We start from the raw sequence: 13,501 nt of genomic DNA, 5'->3' as shown, positions 1-13,501 counted from the left end.
AGTCATAACAGTCTGCTGATTCTGAGTACTTGCCACATTCGTGTTGGAACGGTGCATTAACCTTACAGCAAGCATTCTTCAGTATCACCCCAAAGGAGTGGTTCTTGGGGGCAAAAAAAAAAAAATTGTTACTCTTCTTATATATAAAGCTCAGATATATAGAGAACATATAGTACATAAAGAAATGTACAGTGTATCTGTGGTCTTCAAGTTTCATAGGGAGTTTGTTAAAAAAAAAAAAAAAAAAAAAAAAAAAACTAAAGTAGTAAAACCAGAGATGCCTGGGTGGCTCAGTCCATTAGGCATCTGCCTTTGGCTCAGGTTATGATCCCAGGGTGCTGGGATCAAGTCCCACATCGGCTCCTTGCATGGCGGGAAGCCTGCTTCTCCCTCTGCCTGCTGTTGTTCCCTTTGGTTGTGCTCTCTCTCTCTGACAAATAAATGAATAAAATCTTTTTAAAAAATAGTAAAACTGGTCTGGAGTGGGGAGGGTAAAGAAATATATATATATACATACACACATATATAAACACATGTTATAGAGACTTGGTAAATACTCTTACTTAAAATTATTCTTTCCAGCCATGGAGCTAAATAGCATCCAACCATCCCTCTTAGACTGCATTTGCCTTGAAGTTTCTGGCTTATCAAACTTTTTCCCAGTTGGTGTAGCTTCTGTCTGAAATACTACAACTACTGTCCATTCTTCTCTCAAAACATGGGGAATATCACCAGAATAAAGCTCTCTGCATATATCAATAGCAAAGACTCCATGTGGTATCCTTAAGAAGATCCAGTCTTCCTCGAAGTGTTATTTTCCATGCCATATTGCCTTTATTAAGAGCACTGAGCTCAAGTCACAGAAACCAGATGCCTGTCCAGAAAGTACATGATGAGAGGAATGAAGTTGAATTCCACCATCTTGGCAAGACCAAGGAGAGTCATAAATGAAGAATTTTAAGCTGTATGCTTAACCTGCTAAAATTACATGATAAATTAGGGCTCCTGGGTGAATCAATTGGTTAAGCCTCTGACTCTTGATTTCAGATGATGTCATGATCTCCAGGTCTTGGATTCCAGTCCCATGTTGGGCTCCTCTCAGCAGGGAGTCGGCTTCTCCCTGTCCCTCTGCCCCATCTCCCACTCACTCATGCAGAGGCACACTCTCTCTCTCTCAATAAATAAATAAATAAAATCTTTAAAATAAATAAGTAAATAAAATTATATGATAAACTTTGAACTATTCTAGATGAAAATAAATGACTGTCCACTTAAAAACAGTTAAGATGATAAATTTTGTGTTATATATATTTTACCACAATTTAAAAAAAAAGAGATGATGTCTTATTTTCCATGCTAGTCCAATACAAGCACGAACTCTTTGCTCCCCACTTATTATTGTGATCTAGAAAACAAGACACAACAAAATCAGGAAGCCTTCTGACATAGGACTTTCTGATTATGTGATTTACCACTCAGAAGAGAATAGGTGGTCTCTCCCATGGCCAATGACATCTCTCCTTTAGATTACTGCTGTAAACGAATATGATGTTCTACTGATCCTTGCTACTTCTTCCTTTCCATGACAGCAACCACGAACCCCTGGCCGCTCCACTCCACCACTAACTCAGCAGCACCCTCACCACGGGTTTAAAGTTTGGGAAACCCTAAGGAGGAGAGGTCATCACAGCCACGCCACTGAGTGAGAACGCGGTTCTAAGGATCTTAAACACGTTTGCTCATAAAGTCATAGCATTATTTGTTAGGGACTAAAATAAGCAAATTCTCCAAATTAAAACAAGACAAAGCAAACAAACAAAAGCACAGACTAGCCAAAGGACACCAACAAACAGAAGAGCACAGAAGTGTCCTCCTGCTTTGGCTGGTGTCTGGTCTAACAGGCAGCAAAAGGCCTTTCATGACCACCAAGTGGTCACCACCACCAAGAACACCTTATTTAGCATTATTGATAACTGGGGCAAGGAAAACACACCAAACCACAGCTGAGAAACAGGTTTTAGAGAAAATAAACATGATGAAATTCTTTCATGAGAAGCTTCACAAAGAGAAGCATCTGGCCAGTTCATTTTGCAACGTGGAGATAGTTGACCTTTATCCCTTCTCTAGTTGTTCTCTCTCTCACCCACCTAGCATATACTACTGCCTGATTCTCACAGCTGAAGTTCAAGTAGGAGCTGGTTCCTTTTCCTTACAAAAACTTGCAGTGGCTCCCTAGTACATACGAAATATTGAATTTCAGACTGAAGAAAGTTCCACAGCTGACCTTTATCTCCAACACTCTTAAACACCCCAGATTCTGGTTAAACTAACCCCAATAGATATTCCCTGAACATCCTCCCATTTTCTCATTCAACCTTTGCATGCAGTTATTCCTTTGGCCCCAAATTTCTTCTTTCTTTACATCTAAGTCCATAGAGTTACCCAACTAGCTATCTATTTTTTATATAACTCTTGGTAGATATTTTGTTGTAAATTTTGTTGCAAATAGGTTTCATCTAGAACACAACCAGAATAATCTTCCAAACTGTAATCGGTAGGAAAAGCAGAAAATTGAACAGAAACAGATGGGGTCAGTGTTGAAAGTAACTGGTAAGGTGAGTTTTAATCTGGATTTTAAAAGAGGTGAGATATGAGATTTGGCTTGGGCAGCAGGAGTCCATCCCCAGATAAGTGGGGCAAATTATGGGGAGGGTAGGTGTCCACTGAGCAAAAGAACAAATAAAAACCTTTGAACTTGGGATACCTGGGTGGCTCAGTGGGTTAAGCCTTCACCTTCAGCTTGGGTCACAATCCCGGGGTCCTGGGTTCAAGTCCCACATCTGGCTCCCTGCTGCTCCTCCTGATTGTGCACAGGGTCTCTCTCTCTTTCTCTCTCTCTCTCGCTCTCTGACAAATAAATAATAAAATCTTTAAAAGAAAGGTTAAAAAAAAAACAACAAAACAAAACCTTAGTACTTACTTTACTTCTCCTCCAGAACCAAGGCCAAGGAAGAAATTCTATTCAGTTCCCTTACCACTCCCTCTGCCCTCACTAACCTCCTTCTCTCCCTTCTTTCTACATGTGAGATCCCATTTCTTCCATGCCTCTGGTTCCAACCCCCAAGAACACACAAAAAGATTTAAGACATTTTTTCTTCACTTATCATTTCTTGTTTTCATTTTTTCAACTCTTGGTCATTGGAAATGTCCCATTTATTCTTCTCATTTTCTTCCAACCTTCATTCTCCAGGGCCTAGGGAAATGGTCAAAACACATCGGTAGTCAAGAAATGTTGAAACATTTGGATCTTAATGACCTAGCAGACACAACAGTTATTAGCCATGTCTGTGGCAGCTGGAGATACTGCACAAAGTCTCTGGCAACCCCCAAGAAGAGAATCACAGAGTATATGCCTAGGAGTTTTAGCACAAAGTCATGTCCTCTTTGCCAATTGATTAGTTATCTATTCATGTATAATAAAATACCCCCAAAACTTTGGGGCCTACCTTAGACTTTGGCTACAGTAGTCTACAATTATTCACTATGTGAAAATCAACTCCTCTCTTTCTAGAGGGTCCTGGTAGAGACAGAAAGCATGATCATGGAACGCCAAGCATATTAGTGTGCTAGGGCTGCTGCTGTACCAAAGTAAGACAAACTGGCTATTTACACAACAGCAGTCTATTGTCTCACAGTTCTGGAGGCTGCAAGTCCCAGATTGAGGGACCAGCACGGTTGGCCCCTTCTGAGCCTGTGAGAGAAGAACTTGGTCTGAGTTTCTTTCCTTGGCTTGGAGATGATCATGAACTTGTGTCTTTTTACCTCCTCTTCTTTGTGTGAATGTCTGTCTCTGTGTTCAAATTTCCCCTTCTTATAACCGGTCATGTTAGATTAGAGCCCCCCCCCAACAAGTACTTATTTTTAACCCTATGACTTTTGAAAAGACCCTATTTCCAAATAAGACCACTTTCTGAAATACTGGGGATTAGGACTCTAACATGACTTTTCTGGAAGAGTGGCATCCCATTATGAAGTGAAAATAGTATTTTATAAGATATGGCAGTAGAGGGGCACCTGGGTGGCTCAGTAGGTTAAAGCCTCTGCCTTTGGCTCAGGTCATGATCCTGGGGTCCTGGGATCGAGCCCTGCATTGGCCTCTCCACTCAGCGGGGAGCCTGCTTTTCTCTCTCTCTCTCTCTCTCTCTCTGCCTGCCTCTCTGCCTACTTGTGATCTGTCTGTCAAATAAATAAATAAATAATCTTTAAAAAAAAAAAAAAAAAAGATATGTCAGGAGAGCCTGAATGGTAGAGCAAGCACAAGAGAAACACATGAGCAGAGAGCTTAGTCTTCATGATGGCTTTCTGGATGCTTCCATGTCTCTTAGGACACACCTGAAGCTTCACGGGAAGTTGCTGGAGGGCCAGGTAACAGTAGGGAAGAGCAAGCCTTGTGCGAAATGAGCTGGCACCAGTCCTAAGTGGATGGCTGCTCCCATCACAGCCCCACCCAGGGATGCCCAGAAATACGATAGAAGAGAAATCTTCCTAAGCGACAGACCTTTTATTACAGCTGTTTTTCCATTTTGTCTGGGAAGAGAGATGGCCTGATAGAACATCAACACTGACTCACATGTGGTGGCGAATGTGGTGGCCAGCTGGCTCCTTAGGGACTTGAAAAAACAAGACTGGAAGACTGGTGATAAAGAAGTTGGGGTAGGGGAGATTTGGGAAAGAATACCTTGAAATGGGAAGAGTGGGAAGGTACTTGTGTCTCATCCGAGTCTCCCCTCCAGAGAACAAGTTTACCTGTCCCGTGGATGTCAGCCTTCCTCCCTCCAGCTTCCCCTTGCTGAACGTACAGTATGCTGGGACAGTCATGGAGGTTAAGCAAGGGCTCAGCTATATTGCCTTCCCTCCCCAAGGCTGGTATGACTTGTGGCTTTCCTCCCCCACGGCTTTGTGTACAAACCGGCGAGAGAGCAGAGGTAAACACTGAGCTCCCAACATGGCACCATTCCCTGTAGTCTTTGCTGAACTTTTTTTTTCTTTTTTAAAGAGTCTTAAATATCGGTGATTCCTTATTTGCTTCCACTTTCGCCTTTAAGAGAAAACTGGAGAAAGCAAAAGTGTTTTGTGTTTACGAAGATAAACGGCCTCTTTACCCAGAGAAGATCAAAACCTCAAACAACAGAGAAGACAAGAGGACCATCCCCACATCTCTTGAGCTGCCCTTGTCATCTTAGACAAAGTCTTCAGTCCACTGGCCTAGGACTCTGGGTGTGGCCAATTCAAGATTGAGGGCCAAGAAATCAGACCAATCTGTTCCTGTGATATAAAGTTGAACAGAATGTACACCAAGGGTCAAGTGCCTGTATTTCACAGGACACAGGAACCAGGCAGCTACTTATAAAACAACAACAACAACAAACAAAATTCATTTCAGGCACAACTTTTTTTGTTTGTTTTGTTTTTAAATCAGTGAAAGAAAATGGGCCTTAGAAGCTGCAGTGATCTGTGCAGCAGCAAGTGTGTGCATTAGTCTTTGTTTTGTTTTAGTTTTGTTTAAATTACCACAATGCTGGCACATCTCATTTGCATGAAATTCTACACCGTACATACTTATTGTAGTAAAATTACCCCCCTCCCCAATCCCAGGAGAAAAGAAACTACTCAGTAGGAAAATTTTCACTGAAATCTAACCACACTTCATTAAGTGGACTGTGACAAGATTATAAATGGTATGAAAAATAACATTTTAACATTTGGCCATCAACTTAAGGGCACACGTTTATACAGATTTTTATGATTTTTGTAGTTTTTAATATATTCTACCTTCAAAGGTCCTCAGAATTAGCATAATGAACAGGAGAGAGAAAGAAAAGAACACCACTGAGGGCGAAGGCAGTCCTTGCTGGACGGCTCTTTTCACAGCGCCAGCTCACAGGTTCCAGAAGCCGTTGTGACTCACCTTCTAAGCAGGTAGGAAAGCGAAGAGTGGATGGATTTGAGACACACTTGTAAAGGCAGATTTGAGAGGAAGTGGTGGCTGAGTGAATATAGTAGGAGAATAGAGAAGAAAACCTGAGGTGACTGAAGTTTTCAGTTTTTGTGAATGGTGAACAGGAACGCTTTTAATGAAGACCCAGATGACTCCAGAAGGGCAGGGAGAAACTGACACAGGAGTTCAGTTTGAGCCTCTGGAGGTGGGTGTGGGCGAGCCTAGGTATCTGTGGTGAGCAGCCAGTGGTCAAGATGGGAAAAGATCCCTGAGATGGAAAGCAAAGTCCGCACTTGAGATAAAGGATGAAAACTTGAATGTATTCATAAACCTGTGTTAATGTCCCACAGGACTTTGCATGTTTAATCTTTTACCTCTACGGGGACAGAAGCTTTGCTTTTCCAGTGCAGTGAACCCAAGCTGAAGAGGCCCTTAAAGGGGTGGGAGTACTTATCCTCAAGAAAGGAAGTAAGCCTCACGAGACCCTAAAGGCAAATGTTTACCAGAGTATTTTATCCTCAAAGTGCCAAATGCACAGGCCTCATGTATCTTGCTCCACTTCTCTCTCCAGCAACTAGAAGAGGGTCTGGCACCCAGCGGCCGCTCCAGTATTTGGGGGAGTGGGCAGAATACATGATAATAAATGCCACAGAGGATAGGAAGGAAGGAAGGAAGGAAGGGAGGGAGGAATCCACAGGGCACAGTGGGAACTGAGGAAGGGAGAAGCCACGTGCAACCACTTTCTCCTCCCTAAACTCTCCTTGCAAGACCGAAAGATGGGAAGCCTTGTGAAGTGACGGTTAACAACCCCGGACTCTGTATTTAGGCTCCACGAAGTCCTAGCTGAGTGCCTCGGACTGGAGTGACTTAACCTTTCTGTGCCTAGGCTTTCTCCCTGTAAAATAAACACAGTAAATCCTTAGAGTAGCTCCCAGGGGGGAAAGTAAGTTCCACATAAGTGTTATTGTTATTTTTGGCATCTTATGAGAAGGTAAGCCTGCAAGACAAGCTGGAAATACCCTACGGAGGGCGAATTCAGCTACTTAGCCTTTAAGCGCCATTCACAAAGGAACAATCACCTTTTCTCTCCCTTTGCTTCCAGAAGGTTGGAACACCCCCACTACCTCCCAACAGACTTTCACTGCGCAAAACAGAGACCTGGGTTTTAGCTGGGCTGCCAGCAGTGAGCGCTGAGTTTGCAGACCCCATGGGAGGGCAGCGCCAAGGTCCCTTTCCGCTCGGGCTGACCACCGTGTGCGCGCCGGCGGCAGGCGCTGGCTCTCCCCGGCTCCCGCTCTCGCAGCCCCGCCCGTGCGTCCCGGGGGCCCTGCACCCTGCGCGCCCCGGCTGCCGCCCCGCGCCCGGCACACGGGGGAGGCGCCTCTCGGGCGCCCTCCGGCCGGGATGCCAGTGCCCCGCGCCCGGCGCGCCTTCGCCCGCAGCCTGCCCGCGCGCGGCCTTTATACCGAGCGGGCGGGACGCTCACTAATGTTTAACTCGGGGCAGAAACTTGGGAGCGCCGAGTGACTCCGCGGCCCGGAGCGGCGGAGCTGGACGCGCGTCCCTGCGGGTCGCCTGACTTCTGCCTGCGCTCCTGCTCCCGGCACTCAGTTCCGGGCACACGCCGACGATGAAGGTGAGTGAGCAGCGCCTTTCCTAACCCCAGGGTTGAATCGTAGGTGCTTCCTCATCAGAGTCTCCCCCAAATGGACCCCGAAGCTGGAGGAACGCGACCAGGAGCTCCTCTTCGGTGGAAGCTCCAGGGCCACCCCCTGTCAGGTGAAGGGACGTCTCTGAGCCCCCGCCTGGCGCTCGGCCCCCCGGGGTTTCTGCTAGAACCAGGCGCCGAGCCTGGGAGGACGCTGAGAGCCGCCCCTAAAACGCCCGCTCGCACCCTCACTTGGCTTCTCTCTTACTTGGCTTCTGACATGCAGGAGGCCGTAGAGAAGCAAACGCCAATGGGCTCAGCTGCCACAAGTTCAGGGGCAGCCACTCTTGCAACCTCCGCACTCCAAACCCCTCTCAACCACTGTGCCCCTCTTCCGATGTTAGCCCATGGGCAAATCCCGCTGCCTAAGGTGCAGCGCGGGCCCCGAGCCTCTACCTCTACCAGACTGGGGCAGAGGGCTCGCTCTAACTGGGTATGATCTGACCGGCTTGCAGACGCCGTGGAAGGTGCTCCTGGGACTGCTGGGGCTTGCTGCGCTTGTCACCGTCATCACCGTGCCAGCGGTTCTGCTGAACAAAGGCAGTAAGTTTGAAACATTTGCAAATGGTAAGAGAGTCGAGACCAGTATAGGTTCTATCTTACCACGCTAAGCACACGGAGGAGAGCTAAGGATCTCGCTAGAGGCTTGGACGAGTGCACCAAGTTGTAACTGAGGCTTCCCTGTTGGTGTGGCTGCTTCTATGGAGTGGCTAGATGCCCTTGGTGGGGTCTTCAGTGTTCAGGCTGGGGCAACTTTGTATCATAAATACATACTTCCTGAAATCAAGGAGAAGTCTTAAGATTTCTTTTTATTAAATTCAAGTTTAAATTTTAAATTTAATATGATTTAAAGTAGAAAAACCCCAAACCTTTGTAGTTGTGATCTTCAAGGGAAAAGATATGGTGTTTAAAGTTTTCAAACAGTAGTAAGGATATCATAAGAGGAGGGAAAAAATAACAGAAGGAAAAGCCCCAAAAGACAGTTTTGAAAAGAGACTTCGTGGGGAACCCAGTTTCTTTTCCTTCCAGGATGATGAAAATCCGTTGATCAGAGAGTTAAGATGCAGAGAAATAACTGCTTCATCATTTACAGGAATATGTCACAGTAAATCATAAAGCCGGTGTACACAGTAATATGCAGAGGTGGGTGGGATCAGTGATGTTTGGTGGATTCTTTCATTTAAAGCTGCCTTCATTTTTTTTTAGCTTGCCTGATGCAGTTCAGCTCTAGCTCTTACTATAAAACCTTCATGTAATGGGATACACATTATTGGATGCAAACAAGTTGAGAACATCTAGTTTGGGTTTCTTCTGGCCTTACTTTCCTTTTAAGTAAATATTTACTTTCGTTTCAGTATTACACATTCTAGTCAGCCAACTGAAGCATTCTCTCTGGATGGTCTAGTCAGCCAGGAAATGTGCAGACAGTGCTCACATACTGAAGGGTCTTCTGTGAATTGCAAGGGGACGGTTCAGAATTAGTTTGTGAAGCTGTCAAGAGCTGTTTGCCTGGCAGTTTCAGGGCCAGGCAAAGATGCCAAAGGTTAAGTACCTGAGAGTGCTGACCTACTGATAATGACTTTTAGTTAAGAAAGCAATGGTTAGCATCTGCGTTCAGCTCAGGTCATGATTCCAGGGTTCTGGGATCGAGTCCCGTATCAGGCTCCCTGCTCAGCAGAGAGCCTGCTTCTCCCTTTCTCTCTGCTGCTGCCCCTGCTCGTACTCTCTCTGTGTCTGTCTGTCTCTCTCTCTCTGTCAAATACATTAAAAAAAAAAAAATCCTTAAAGAAAGCAATGGTTACCACCATTTAAGACAATTCAATGGCAGACATTAGTTCACTTACATTTGACTTTGTTGTGTTAAAATGTAACTGTTTTCATAAAGTGATACTTCGTATTTTGAAACAACCACATACGCAAAGCTTAGTTGTAAGAATGAGTCATTCAGGGTGCCTGGGTGGCTCAGTTGGTTAAACATCTGCCTTTGGCTCAGGTCATGATCTCAGGGTCCTGGGATTGAGTCCCATGTCAGACTCCCTACTTAGTGGGGAGTCTCCTCCCTCTACACCCCACCCTCGCTCATGATCTCTCTCTCTCAAATAAAGAAATAAAATCTTTTTTAAAAAGGGGTCATCCATACCATCAACAAATATTCACAGGACTGACAGTACGTGCCAGGCACTGTGCTACTTGTTGCAAATACAAAGATTAAAGTTTATAAAGATTATAAAGATCTCTGACCTCAAGAAGTTTATATCTACTGGGAGACAAATATGCAAAAACAAACAAACAAACAAACAAACAACAAAGTAACCTGGATAGTGCATTTGTCTCCAGAACATCACTGAGGCAGCACAGCGTCACAAGGAAGGATGGATATAAAACTGTAATTATCAGCACGTTCCTTAGGGAAAGTTGGAAGGAACACTGACCTTCGATAAGCCACTTGAAATAGGCAGTGAAATGTTCTAGGGGCCTGAGTCATACAACTGCCTTCTAGGGGGTTTGGTCAAGTTGACTCCGGAGGAATTTTGCTTTACCAGGTGGGGCATGCAGACTGGGGAGGGGCTGTCTTGCCATTTCCCTTAAACACCTAGTCTCTTCCCTAAATGAAATTTGGACAGGTATTTCAAGAACATTCTTTTGATGAGGATTTCTCTAGAGATTCATGTGTCTCCATCTAAGCATCGGGATTCAATAAATAATTTAGAGAGACTTGAGCAAACTTACCTGTAGATTAGAAGGATTACTTCTAGGAATGTCAAGGAAGTCTTCTCAGGGAAGTTTCTTCTGTGGGGATGCTCAAATAGTTAATGTCAGTGTCTGGAGATAAGATTTTCCAGAAAATGTAAATGCCTTATAAGTCAAAGAGACATAAGATCATTATCTATCCTCTAATTGGATCATAAAAGGACTCCTGGCAGAAGAGCAGGGTGGGCAGCAGCTAAAAGAGTTGATTTTAACTTGCAGATAATGAGAACTACTCAGAATTTTGCATATGCCTGGACTGTTGGGCACGACGGTGGGAATGTGGGTTTGGGGGGGGGCAAAGCTAGAGAGGAAACAGGGAAGTATCCCAGAAGACTGATGGTGCAGAGCAGAATTTAGAGGCTATCATGCTTCTCAGAAATGTGAACAATTAGGCTTCAGTAATTGATTAAACATAAAAGGAATGGGAAGGCAGCTCAGGGTGCTTCTTGGGCAACTGGGTGAATATGTGGTTTCATTGTGTGCTTTCTTTACGCTTAAGAAATAACACCCAAGTTATTTTTTTTCTCATATTTCTTAGTTTATATATACATATATATATATATGCATATTTTAGCAGAAAAGAGAAAAGAGAAATCATCTTATTTCAACTGTTGCTTTATTGTAGATGAAAACTTAGGAATGTGGCATTTTCACTAAATCAACAACCTCATTCCTGGGCTGTGTCACAACGAAGGACAGTATTCTTACAAAGAATCCAGAGACACCACCCAAGAAATGTTCTCCATATTGTCCATCTATGTTTGAAGTTAAAAAAAAAAAAAATACCACGAAGGAAAGGAGAATAGGAGGTGGGAGAAAGGAAAGTTGAATGGAAAGAAAAGGAAGGAAGAAAAGAAGGGGAGGGAGGGAAGAAGAGTTTGATAGAAAAACAAAGTCCATGATCCTGTGGAGAGCTAAGAAATAAACAGCCAAAAGGAAGGAGGAAGAAATGAGCAAACCCAAGTTCATATCCCTGAGAGGTTGGTTTAAGAGAAGGTTAAGTGTTTCCATATGAAACAATGTCTTAAGCAGAACTAAACACACCCAGAAGAGAGAGAGAGGAGAGAGACAGGCAGAGAAGCATGAGCTCAATACTACTGTTTTTTGTTTTTTGTTTTTGTTTTTGTTTTTGTTTTTTAGATTAAAAACTCCCTGAGGTCAAGAATTATGCATTTTGTCCAGCAAGATTAAAAGTTCACCCCTTTCCGTGTGTATAATAAAAGATGGTATGTTTGTTTTGAAATCTTCAGATATCCTATTATAGAAGGATATTAAATTTAAACATTGAATTCCCTAGTCATCAGTAAAATAGATAAATATACTTTACTCTTAATGAAAGTATAGCAGTCCTCATGGTTTGCGGGTAATAAAACCTCTGACTCAGTATCTGTGATCCCTTTACTTCCCGTTTCATCTCATATTACAGTGTATGCTTTTGAAATACTTGTCAGATAATTTTATTATTGAGCTGTCATTCATCAAATAGTTTTATTATTGAGCTGTTATTTGTCAAATAGTTTTATTATTGAGTTTTATTATGGGACAAAAACATCTCTTGTTCTTTTGTTCTTTTCACCGCTTTAGCAGTAAATTTCCTCTGCATCATTTTTTCAGTTCATAGGAAATTTGACTGCTCACCCATCCAGCAGTAATAAAAGGAAACCCAAATGTGAAGGAGACAGGAATAATCAGAGAAAGAAAAGATAGCATCTATGAAGTTTGTCTGATCTATTCTAGGTTTAAAAGCCCATAAGTGAGGCTGAATGAAAGCTTTGTGTATTTCAGAGGTCAGTTTCTAAGCAGTGAGCTCTGTAAAAGCTCAAGTTGACTTCAGCTGGCTCAGCTGACTATTTTCTACCTTTGTCAAGTGCTCATGAGGTCAGTAGGTTGGTCTTCTTCAGGTCAGCGATTGTGGTTCCCTAGCCCTAGTATGTGCCTTAAATTTCTCTCGTAAGCATCTCGCATCTCATCCCAAAAGGGATCAGAGAGGAAAAAGGGAAGACTGTTTGCCTGGTTGATGGATAAAGAAAGACAGTGTAAAATGACTGACTAGAGCCAGATCTGTGTACTTAACAAAGTGCTGGGGAAAAAAGCCCTTGGGAAAAGTGACTGTAAGCACATGCAGGCCCACCTTGCTTATGGAAAACAAGGCATGTGGACCTGTAATACCAGTTAACATGTGTTACTCTGTGCCAGGTACTGGGCTGAGGGCTTTCAATGTAATTCTCCTTTGATCCCTAAGACAACTCTTTGAGAGAGGTTCTATTATCATCTCCATTTGTACAGAAATGTAAATTTTACTTTGAGAGGCTGCTTTTGGGATTTACTACTGCATAATGAATTCCCCCAATACCTGAAACGACAGACATTTGTCATCTCACACTTTCTTCCAGTCAGGAATTAGGCGGTGGCTTAGCTGGGAGGTTCTAGGCTCTAGGTTTCTCATGAGGTTTTAATCAAGATGTAATCTGAAAGCTTGACTGGGGCTGGTGGATCCAAGTCCAAGCTTCGTCCTGTGGCTGTTAACTAGACATCCCGGTTCCCCACTGTGTGGGCCTTTCCATGGGGTGGAAAGAAGGAGCGATACACCATCACTTCTGCTGTATTCTGTTGCTCACCCAAGCCAGCCCTGATACCATGCGAGAGGGCATGACACAGGGCATGAGTGCTAGTAGCTGAGATCCCTGGGGATCCCTCGGGATCTTCGTAGAAGCTGGCCACCCAAGAAGTTAAGGAACTTGCTCAAAGCTCCGCAGAGTTGAGATTCACATGCAGGCAATGTGACTCTAGAGCTGGTGCTCTTAAACTCCAAATCATTCTGCTGGTTTTGATCAAGTATAAATTTATGTGGCCATATTAGCATAAAGTTACAATTTCCCATGTATCTGCCGAGATGTCCTGAAGATGCCAATTGTCCTGAAGAAAAATTCCTGCTGCTTTTGACTCCATTCCTGTATAAAGCTGTAGACAGGGAGTGACTTCCTGCTCAGGGCTGACATCCCATCTTTTGGACGGGTCTTACTACATATTTTTCATAGGTAGTA

The 13,501-nt window shown here is 43.8% G+C and overlaps 1 protein-coding gene across 2 annotated transcripts in view; it reads left to right on the top strand.

Annotated features, from left to right (window-relative positions):
• The first annotated feature begins 7,367 nt into the window (after positions 1 to 7,367).
• Positions 7,368 to 13,501, top strand: part of DPP4 (dipeptidyl peptidase 4) — a 78,040-nt gene continuing 71,906 nt past the window's right edge. The window contains exons 1-2 of one of the 2 annotated variants that reach the window (XM_032355737.1): positions 7,368 to 7,634; positions 8,162 to 8,273. In XM_032355737.1, the coding sequence (XP_032211628.1) occupies positions 7,629 to 7,634; positions 8,162 to 8,273 (118 nt within the window). In that variant the 5' untranslated portion in view covers positions 7,368 to 7,628. The remainder of the gene's footprint in view (positions 7,635 to 8,161; positions 8,274 to 13,501) is intronic. The other variant, XM_032355739.1, reaches the window with a different exon arrangement.

The sequence above is a fragment of the Mustela erminea genome, chromosome 8 (assembly GCF_009829155.1).
Source record: "Mustela erminea isolate mMusErm1 chromosome 8, mMusErm1.Pri, whole genome shotgun sequence".
Classification (NCBI taxonomy): Eukaryota; Metazoa; Chordata; class Mammalia; order Carnivora; family Mustelidae; genus Mustela; species Mustela erminea.
This window is presented reverse-complemented; position numbering and strand designations above follow the sequence as displayed.